At 44.9% G+C, this 11,473-nt stretch overlaps 1 protein-coding gene across 1 annotated transcript; it reads right to left on the bottom strand.

Moving 5' to 3' along the window:
* Positions 1-4,860: 4,860 nt before the first annotated feature.
* exog (exo/endonuclease G) lies at positions 4,861-11,095 on the bottom strand. The gene is made up of 6 exons (XM_083697276.1): positions 10,877-11,095; positions 10,555-10,704; positions 10,254-10,393; positions 10,080-10,156; positions 6,778-6,892; positions 4,861-5,806 (listed from the first exon to the last, which is right to left on the bottom strand). The coding sequence occupies exons 1-6, from the start codon at positions 11,007-11,009 to the stop codon at positions 5,351-5,353; spliced, it is 1,071 nt and encodes a 356-aa protein (XP_083553402.1). The 5' UTR covers positions 11,010-11,095; the 3' UTR covers positions 4,861-5,350.
* Positions 11,096-11,473: the final 378 nt, after the last annotated feature.

The following is an 11,473-nucleotide window of genomic DNA, read 5'->3' as shown; positions in this document are numbered from 1 at the left end:
TTGCACTTCCCATTAAAAATAGACTCCTACATATGAAATCATCCGAAAAAAAATCGTTGTCCGTAGCAAATTCCAGCAGCTTTTGAGAAAGTCACAGCAACAACTTCATATGAGCGCCGATAAATGCTCGCCAGCGCGCTGGGGAGAGATTGAGCGCTTGTAACCTCTCTCCCAAAACGCATCCGGACCGTTTGATTGCCCTTGAGCCGCGGAGTGAGTGAGAGAGTCAGATGGTCCAAGGTAACGCCTACTCCCATTTGTCTCACACTGAATCTGAACTACTCGGACCACACATCACTAATGGCACTTGTTATGATGTGGTCAGAAAGTTGAGATAAACGACCGGTGAGGTCATGCTTCAAAACAGGAATATTGGATGAAATCCACAACTATCATACTGCACTGTCATGCCCAGCATCTGTATGTCTACAGCTCACTAATTTCTAATCATCCACCTCAGCCACTGACAGTAAAACAGTTATATCTGTCTGTGGATTTACAACGCCACCTGCTGGATAACACAGGGAAAGCCAAGAGACTTAACAGCTAAGGGAGCCGACTTCAGTCGTGTGGTTGAGCGAACCATGTTGGTCACACTCAAATGCACATTATAGGACAGTCCTTACCTTGTCAGGCCAATAGCAGGGCCTGTGCACCCACAGATGACAGTAAACATGTGTTCCTGGACTAAATCACACTTTCAATAGAGACTCTCCATTGAAGATAAGATTTAATCTAGGTCCAGAAAACTGGTCCTGATTGTATAGGATAGTCCTTACCTTGTGAGGCCCTGTATAATATCCAGGCAGTCCAGTAATACACATAACATAAAAAATATCATGTCTATAATACATCATACAGGACAGCCCTTTCCAGACCCAGTATAGCAGGAAGCTGGACTAATTGCTAACATGGCGTTGTTGTTCTGAAGGGGGGAATCACACCGACACTCAGGCAGACTTAAGCTGCTAATTACAGCCTAGAGCTGGAGAACACACCTGCTCCACATCAACACACACACACACACACAGGTGTACTAACACACACACACACACACACACACACACACACACACACACACACACACACACACACACACACACACACACAGGTAGAAACACACACACACACACACACACACACACACACACACACACACACACACACACACACACAAACTCACACAAACAGGAGAGACTAGACGTCACCTATTGAATTAAATGCCACTCAACCCCACCGTGTCCAATCCGCCTACACTCTTCCTGCTCGGTGAGGATTGGAGATCGCGGGGAGACTGTGGGCAGCAAAATAGTCACACACACACTTCCAGACACAGCTCTACACACACACACACACACACACACACACACACACACACACACACACACACACACACACACACACACACACACGCACACACTGTAGATACACATACACACACAGCTCTAACTCTCACAGCAAACAGGCCGTGGGCTAAGAGTCAGTGGTTTCTCCATCAGTTCTGATTGGTCTCAGCAATGGGGGAGCCGGTCTGATGGAGCGTATGTGCGTCAGGAGCACTCAGACTCACAGTCAGACACTTTAAGACTTGTACTATGATGGTGTGGGTCTTTATGAAGTGTTCGGGCCAAGAAGATTTTTGGGTGGTAAGAAAATGAAGTGTATAAGGTATATATATATATATGGATATATAAGGATTGTTGGAGTGGAGATCGAGACGTGTCATACCTATGACCATTTCAGGTCCTCAAACTATGTGCAATCAGAATCAGAATCAGAATCAGAATCAGAATTGTTTTATGTGGCCAAGTATATTTGCACATACAGGAAATTGACTTGGTGAGGTTGGTGCTTGGGACATAAACAAACAATATAAAAAACAATATATAAGCAAATATTAACAAAAAAATTACAAAATAGCAAAATATGAACACAATAACAAATTTACAAAATAGAACAATAAAACAATACATTTTGTAGGCTAAGTGGCAATGAGGCTAGAGGCTGTGAAATGGGCATGTACACTTAAATTAGAATAATTTGAAATAATTATAAATTACACTGTCAGTGCATTGTGTGTGTGTGTGTGTGTGTGTGTGTGTGTGTGTGACAGGGTGGAGTGGTGGGGGGGGGGGGGGGGGGGGGGGAGTGGAAGTCCCAGAGTCAGTGAGAGGCAGGGGGCTTGTTTGTGAGCCCCACTGCAATGGGGAAGAAACTGTTCAGGTAGTGCGAGATTTTGGTCTTGATTGACCGGAACCTTTTGCCGGATGGAAGTCTATGGAAGAGGTGGTGACCAGGATGGTAAGGATCAGCTATGATCTTTCCTGCTCTCTTACTGGTCCTGGAGTGGAACAGGTCCAGGAGAGATGGCAGGTTGCAGCCGATGACCTTCTCGGCTGACCAAATGGTCTGCTGCAGTCTGCCTTTGTCCTTGGCAGTGGAGGCAGCGAACCAGATGGTGATCGATGAGCTGAGGATGGACTCAATGATGGCTGTATAGAACTCAACCATCACGTTCAGCTCCAAGTTGTTCTGGCTGCACCAGGAAGCCAGGCTGTCAACTTCCTCTCTGTAGGCAGACTCATCCCCGTTGGAGATTAATCCAATGAAGGGTGTCATCCGCGAACTGCAGGAGTTTGACAGAAGGGTGACATATATTTCATATTTGTAATGTTCACAGGAAAGACAAAGACACAAGACCGTGGCCTCCCCCCCTGGTTTGAGGTAAAGAAATGCATTTGATGTAATCATTGAACCCATCAGATTGATACAGAAATACAGAAACACCTGTGAACTGAACCTTACAACAACAAAAGAACCGCTACAGGCAAAAATTTAATTCGCAGCAGCAATAGTCTCAGTTCATTCAAAAGCAAAGCCTAAGTTCGAAACACGTAAGCCACTTTTGATAAACAGTCCCTCCTAAAGACCTCTTTCACTCCCACTACCCCCCCTGTACAAGTTCTCTCCTGTTAATAAAATAAATAAATAAATAAATAAATAAAAAGGCTTCTGGCATTACGACTGCCAATGGCCCCTGGTGTGAGCATTGATTACTTTGTCTTATGATGACTGTTGGATAGATGATTCACTTACTTAAACAAATGTATTTGTTGTAAGTCGCTTTGGATAAAGGCGTCTGCTAAATGGCATAAATGTAAAAAAATAAATAAAAATAAATGAGCACCATGAACTGAGACTATTGTTGTGAACATTTCTGGGTGGTCTTGTGGCCTTGGGTTCTTCACTTTTCTGTTATTAGACTCAGTACTTACGACTCACGTTTCTGGGACACATTAAGCCTAGTTTTGGACTAAATAATATCTTCAATTGATAATCTCCATTGAAGGTGCATTTTAGTCTAGGCTTAATCTGTGTCCGGGAAACAAGCCCAAATAATGTACCCAGACCAGCACCCTATCCCCACAAAACCTGTGTTAGCACTGGCATGCCTATATCTCACTCAGGGGACGTTGGTGGAGGCAGAAATCGGAAGACAGGCTCATTGTAATGCATGGAATGGAATGAGGAATGTATTAACCTAATCTGTGTCCTAGAACCCTGCCCGTCTCTATATATCCTATAACCCTGCCCCTCTATGTCCAAGCACCCTGCCTCTGCCCCTCTGTCCTATAAGCCTGCCCCTGTCCCTCTGTCCTATAACCCTGCCCCTGCATGTCCTATAACCCTGCCCCTGCATGTCCTAGAACCCTGCCCCTGTCCCTCTGTATCCTATAACCCTGCCCCTCTGTCATATAAGCCTGCCCCTTTATGTCCTAGAACCCAGCCCCTCTATGTCCTAGAACCCTGTCCCTGCCCCTCTATGTCCTAGAACCCTGTCCCTGCCCCTCTATGTCCTATAAACCTGCCCCTGTCCCTCTATGTCCTAGAACCCTGCCCCTCTATGTCCTATAACCCTGTCCCTGCCCCTTTATGTCCTAGAACCCTGCCCCTCTATGTCCTATAACCCTGTCCCTGCCCCTTTATGTCCTAGAACCCTGCCCCTCTATGTCCTATAACCCTGTCCCTGTCCCTCTGTGTCCTACAGAGTGGCAGGTGGCCATCTGTGCCTAGCACTCACCCAGCAGTGACATTGCTATTACACTGTACCAGACTGGCATCAAGTCATTGCATTAAGACAATTATGACAAACCCCATTGAACAGAGAACATCTCCACACAGACAAGAGGCTGAAGGCAGCAGAACATCTGATTTCCAGACATGAAGTCTGCCGGTTGGACAGGCAGTCAGGTGAGAGTGATGTGCGTAGCCGGTTGTTTGTGAGTAGGAGCGCGTATCTGATATCCAGCCTCTCCAGTCCATTTGGCTGCAGCGAGACCGGGCGGTCACGTCTTACTATCTAGCCGAGAGATAAACGGAGCAATAAGCAAACAATTCACCGTCATAAACAAACAATCAATCGTCATAAGAGCTCCTTCATAATCTGACAAGTCAACAGTCTTGTACATCAGTCTCCTCTTTCCTGTGGCGCAATCTAGACATCAAACCCAATTACACACAACCTCTGTCAGGAAACGCAGTCCGCCCGCGTATGGATGGGTTACATACCCGTAAAAGGCCTGAGGAGATGATCGAGTTATACGACTACAGCCTTCATAGGATGTGCTGACAAGACCTCTGACTCTGACTGGTATTGATCTGGGGCTGAAACATGATGGCGCTCTCTGATCCAACATCAGAGGGTCCCACGTCAGCCCCTAGCCCCCTACCCCTTAGAAATCGGAGAGGATCGGATAGATACAACATGGATAAATACATCACCATGTATGTCTCTAAAACAGGTCAATATCATCCTAGAGGAGTGAAGGTATCTAAATGTGAAATACTCTGCTCAAGCAAAGAACACAAGTTTATTGACGGACGGAGAATTCTTTACACTCTGACCTTGATGAGTAAGAGCACAGGAAACTGAAAATGCACAGGCTGTGCATGTGTGGGTTGAAACATCTGGAAATGTTTATTTCTTGGCTAAGTATGCAACCATATACAAAACAAATCAACAAGAATATTTTGCAACCATGCCATATTTTGTAAACAAAACTTCAAAAGAAACCTCAGTTATTAATAAATAGGCTAATTTAAAAGCAATTCAATTATTTGGAACAATACAACTTGATATGTGAAAATCCCTTGCAGCTACCAATAATGGCTACCAGTGGCTGAGATCTGAATCCCAAATCAGCCCTTAGGCACTTGTACTGGTCCTAGGTTTCAGCTCAGCGGGCTAACATTGGTCGCATCAGTACTCTTTTTCCCCTCTTTGTCCAGTCTGAGGAGGGTGTTGTCCTGGCCTAGGTCTTAGCCCAGCGTGCTAAGACATGGGCTAACATCAGTAGCCGGCCTTGCCCTCCGGGTGCTCCTTGTGCTCCAACTCTTTCTTCTTCTCCTCGTACAGTCTGAGTAGGTAGTCGTCGGGGGCGATGCCCTGTTCCTTCAGCTCCGCCATGCTCTTCTCCAGCTTCACAGCCGTGCGGGCGCTGCCCACCTTCCTGCCCGTCAGGTACAGTGTGAACTCCTTATAGCCCATCAGCTGGCACGAGTCCACCTCACACAGGTTGGCCACGCTGCTGGTCTTCTCCACCTGGGGGAAGAAGGTCAGCCCCGACATGCTCTCTATCTCCGATAGGTTGACCTGGAAGTCCGTCAGCGGTTGCTCAAACCCGATTGGCCGGTTGGGTACGACGAAGGCTCCAAGGGCTAAGGTGTCTGACGCTGATTGGTTCTTCCCGACCAGGACGACCTTGAAGAGATGGGTTGGTACCACCACATTGTCTTTGCCTATGACCTGGAGGAAACACATGAGATAGTTCAAGACTGACGTGTTTGAATGCAGTTTTCCTCAGTGTTTTTTTTTTTTTTGCTGTAAACCATAACTGTCCTTCACATGGACATGAATAACTAATCAAAGGGCGATTGAGACCCTGCTCCCAAATCGAAGTTCACTCATCTAAAGTACGTGATTGTAAATCAACCATACACCACAGTGGTCACAAGTACACACTTTCCATAAGAATACGTCCCAAAAGCAGTCATAAAAAATGTTAGAGAAAGGGAAGAAAACTATTTGTTAGTGTTTATTTGTATTTGTTTCCCTCTACCAGAACTGGCACAAGAGGACATCCATGTATCCATATAATCAAACCTTAACTTTTACCAGGTAAGACTGAGACCATGAACAAGATCAACTACCTCGGGAAGAGCTGCAGAAGAGCAGAGTGAGAAGAGCCAACTATCGCTAAGTATATCCAACATCATAAAGGCTAACCAAACCCTTCAGAGCCATCACTCATTATGTGAAGATTTGAGTAAGACAGGGATGAAATCAACACCATAGAGGCTGACCAGAGAACAGACATGTAGAGTAGGCAATAGTGTTAGCTGCTCTATTCATGACAATTCTATCTGCAATGTTATTATGTTACACCCTTCTGAAAACATAGCCCGGATGGTAAAACTACCACTGAAATTCACCAAACACAACCCTGTCTCCCTTAATAAGACGACAATGACATAGTATCTGTGTGTTTAAAAGGCTTGGACGCACTTTCATAGATGATGGCTGTTGGCCATACAGTATGTCACCAGAGGTAGTTCAGTTCCACACTGTCCTCTAGTGGATAAGAGGCAGAACTGTGAGACGACCGAGAGACAATACAGACACAGGGCCAATCGGTTTGGCTTCTTCCGTCCTGAGGCCCTAAAGGTAAACAAAGACCACTGACAAGACAGTGATGTGGATCTGTACGCTTTAGATACCTCATATGACACCATCTTTTTCCCATCATCGCCCTCTTCTGGCAGGACGAGAGGTCCTGAAATGATCCACACGTCCTCAAAGTGCTTGGTCAGGTCTCTGCAGTACATCTCCAGTCTGAAACAAACAATGACAAAATAAACAATAGGTTAACTAAAATATCGTACAGAACTAGGGTTGAACATTTTGGGGAATATTCAGAGGTGGAAACTTTCTGTGGGAATTAACGGGAATATATGGGAATTAACGCAAATTAATAATAATACTATTTAAATGTAGACGTTTTTTGCATTGGATATATTTACCATATCATATGGAGACAGAAACATAAACCTTTACCTTATCATAAGTAGACAATTGCACATGATTAAATCCTTCCAATAGAAAAAAAACCCAAAACAATTTAGTTACAAATTGAACTTTAATTAAATGAGTTGACTCTTCACATGGGATGATTTCAATGAACAACAAAAGAAAGGTAACATTGAATGATCCCCAATGATCTATCGCATCTCCCCAAAACATTTTCAACATCCATCTGTAAAATGATCGTCTAGAAACTAAAGCTTTGGTTGTCTTTCTCTCAGGCTTCCATGTCTTCTCCCTGGATCTCCTCAATGTACATCAGACTCTGCGGCCTCATCTTGACGATCACTTTCCAACCTTGTTGAGGATGGCTTGTTGTCAGGTTCAAAAAGCCTCAAATTTGCCCAGATGGCCACCAATTTTTCAACCCTTGTATTGGTCAGCCTGTTGCGTGCTTTGGTGTGTGGTGTTCCCAAACAAGGACCAGTTGCGCTCTGAGGCGGCTGACGTTGGTGGGTTTTGGAGGACGATGGAGGCAACAGAGGAAAGAGCCTCAAATCTACAAAGTCCCTTCCACCAGGTGACTGATGAGATATGTTGGCACGACTGCCATATTGCATCTCCAACCCAAAGCCCTTGCTTGGAAGTGTACTTCGCCAGACTGCCAAGAACCTTGTCCTCATCCAGGCCAAGGTGGCGAGACACGGTAGTGATGACACCATAGGCCTTGTTGATCTCTGCACCAGACACGATGCTCTTACCAGCAAACATGGGGTCCAACATGTACGCAGCGCGTGTATGGGCTTCGGGCAGAAGTCTTCACGCTTTCTGATGTATTTCAGAACTGCAGTTTCCTCTGCTTGGAGAAACAGTGAAGTGGGCAGGGCAGTACGGATTTCTTATCTTACATCTGCAAGCAGTCTGAACATCAGACAGGATGGCATTGTCTCCCTCAATCTGTGCAATGGCTACTGCTATAGGTTTCAGGTGTTTCAGGCTGCTTACCACTCTCTCCCAAAATACATCATCCAGGAGGATCCTCTTGATGGAGCTGTCCATATCGGCAGACTGTGATATGGCCATTTCTTGGAGAGACTCCTTCCCCTCCAGGAGACTGTCAAACACAATGACAACACCACCCCAACGGGTGTTGCTGGGCACCATCAATGTGGTTCTCTTATTCTTCTCACTTTGCTTGGTGAGGTAGATTTCTGCTATAACTTGATGACCCTTCACATACCTAACCATTTCCATGGCTCTCTTGTAGAGTGGAATTTTTGTAGAGTAGAGTTCTAAGTGCCATGATGTCCTTGAGGAGCAGATTCAATGCATGAGCAGCACAGCCAATGGACTCCTCCACTTCAGACCAAGCAGCCTTCATGTTCGCCGTATTGTCTGTCACCAGTGCAAATACCTTCTGTGGTCCAAGGTCATTAATGACTGCCTTCAGCTCATCTGCAATGTAGAGACTGGTGTGTCTGTGCTCTTGTAGAATACTGGTTGAGTAGTGGAGATGATGTAGTTTATTATTCTTTGCCCACGAACATTCGACTACTCTTCAGAGAGTAGATAAAGCATGTCTGGTTGGAGGGGTGTAGGCTGGGCAAAGAACATTCAGAAATCTCTTCCAATATACATTGCCTGTGAGCATCAGAGGTGACCCAGTTGCATACACAGCTCAAGCAAGACATTCATCAGCATTTCTCTGATTATGTTCCTCCACTGAGTCAAAAAAAACTTCTGATTCCAGGACCCGAGCTGTTGCTATCGATAAAGTGTCTGATTCATCATTTTCACCTCGAATAGAAGTAGAGGGACTTTTGTCAGAGGTTGCTTGTTGTGAGTGCTGAGGGAACTTTCTGCACTTGGCCAGATGATTCTGCATCTTCGTTGCATTCTTCAGATATGATTTGGCACAGTATTTGCAAATGTACCCAGCTTTTCCTTCTACATTAGCTGCAGTGAAATGTCTCCACACATCAGATAGTGCCTGTGGCATTTTCCTGTAAAGATTAGAAAAAAATGAGTCAAAAAACCCCAAATACAAAAAACAAAACAAATGTACAGATAAATAGCGAAGCAGTTAGATTAAACAACTCATTTGTAAGATAAATGTTTTAAAATGAAACATGTATGGAAACAGGTGAATTAACACTCCTCAGTTAACAGGCTTAAGCAAGCTAAAACCCACATGGTAGCAAAAACTAACTAGCAGAAATTGTGAATAACTTAGAAATTATTTAAACACACTTTGCTGTAGGCTACTATTTACGAGTTAACAAAAAATCATGCATGTCACATAAAATATATTCACCCCACCCAGTATTGTAATCAAAACTTACCAGTAAGCCTGTAGTCCTTGGCTCAGACTGTGTAGTAGTGTGGGGTCAATAGCATCTCATTAGTGTGCAAGATTTTGAGAATCAGCTGCAAATGTGATGGGGGAATGCCCTGTGCATGCAGAGGGTTGCAATTCCATTGAATTGGGTATAGTTTAATCAAAATATGCCACAAGACCTAGAATTGCCTTATGTGTATCCCACAAAAAAGGTTCACTGTTATAAGCTAACTTTTTTTACCGGAAGGTTTCTGACCCTTTGCAACCCTATACAAAACAAACACTTGACCGCTTTAGGCTAGTTTCCCAGTCCAGTGTTTGGTTGGTTAATTCACTTCCGCCCAAAATGCTTGGAAGGTCTGGTGAACCAACGCATCAAACTTGGCCTTCGTTTACAATACAAGGACCAGGAGAATCTGCCAGTCGCATAGCCAATGGCTTAATATGCTTAATCTACGAACCATTCATCTTCCACAACACCTCCCCCACAGTGCTGAGTGCACCACATGTTCCTGATTCAGAGCCACGCGTCACAGTCGTGTGATTCGCTGAACCTAACCCATTCCCATTAAGGCAAGGTTTGAGTTGTTTAGTCCAGGCTTGTATGTGCAATAGCCTGGGAATGAGGTTAGTTTGTTTTGAACAGGTTCCGTGTCCTACCTGTTCCAGAAGCCTGCGTTGTTTTCATAATTCTGAGGGACAATGTTGGACAGGTAGAAGGTCTCTGCCATGGATTGCTGTAAGTTGTTGGATAGAAAGAAAGACAGATCAGACTGATACAACCAAAGATAAGGGAGGTGGATAGATAGACGTGTGTGTGTGTGTGTGTGTTACCTCTGAGGATTTGTTGTCTCCTGCGGGAGCCATGTGTCCCCTGGACCATCCACTTCCCAGGTAGTCCTGGTTGTGTGCAGTGAACGCTGTTGGGATACTGGGGTCTGGCTTGAATTTGCAGTGCTTTCTTTCTGCTTTCCCTGGAACAGCAAGCATGACAATCTCATAGTCTCAATGAGCATGTGCTGAGTAGGCCATGCCTGAGGCTTTCCAAGTGTTCAACTCACTATCAATCCATCTAAACACTATCAAAATAAAGTGGTATCTCTCTCTCTCTCCATCATAGGGCTGTGGTAACTACCTAAGAGCTTCACGTTGGAGAGGTGTTCTGCCACCCATCTGGGAGTCCGGCTGGCCTGGTCGTAGGACAGTGTGTGGTTGGCGTAGTATCTGACCTCAGCGCCTGTCACGGGGAAGCCGTACCGTCCTATGTCCCGCTGAACCTGCGGAACTGTGGAGAGGATTAGGTGGCTCGTAGTAAATACAGACAGCCAATACACCTACTTCAGCTTCATTATGAAAAATGACACGTTGTGTATTGATGTGTTGGTATAGTCGGTCAATCAATCCACTTGATTGACCGGCAGCAAGCTCTCAATGAGCTAGCTAGCATAGTTAGCTACCTGTCTCCGTGTGTTGGTCCTGATCTGTGTCGAGCTGGTAAAGTTTGATCAAAGCAACACATGTTCCTGTGCTCACAAAACCCCCGCACACAAAACCCCCTGCAAACCGGAGAAACTTCGCATTCGCTCCCATCGTTGCCCTGTTGAAAAAAAAGAGAGACTGTTTGTCTTTTTTTCCTTACTAGACAGTTTACTTTCTTTCTTCAAACATGATGTAGGCATGATATCCTCATTTCATATCAACAAAGCGGTGTTGGGGTAGCTATAGGTATTGGAAATATAAACATCGCCCCCTAGTGGTGGCGCTCATCTATATGCTAGGCCACACACTTGAATCACAACTTGTAGGGCTCTGATACCTATTTCTTTCTGAAATGAGTAGACATATAATAATAATATATACCATTTAGCTGACGATTTTATCCAAAGCGACTTACATTGCAGTGAGTGCATACATTTCAGTATATATGGTCCCAGCAGGAATCAAACCCACAGCCAAAGCGTTGTTAGCGCCATGCTCTACCAACTGAGCCACAGAGGACCACACACAAATAACACTACAGTATAAGCTTGTAGGTGTATTCCCCTAGAAGGCAA

Source organism: Argentina silus, assembly GCF_951799395.1.
Source record: "Argentina silus genome assembly, chromosome: 1".
NCBI classification, from domain to species: Eukaryota; Metazoa; Chordata; class Actinopteri; order Argentiniformes; family Argentinidae; genus Argentina; species Argentina silus.
The sequence above is the reverse complement of the archived record's forward strand: the minus strand, read 5'-3'. Positions and strand labels throughout refer to the sequence as shown.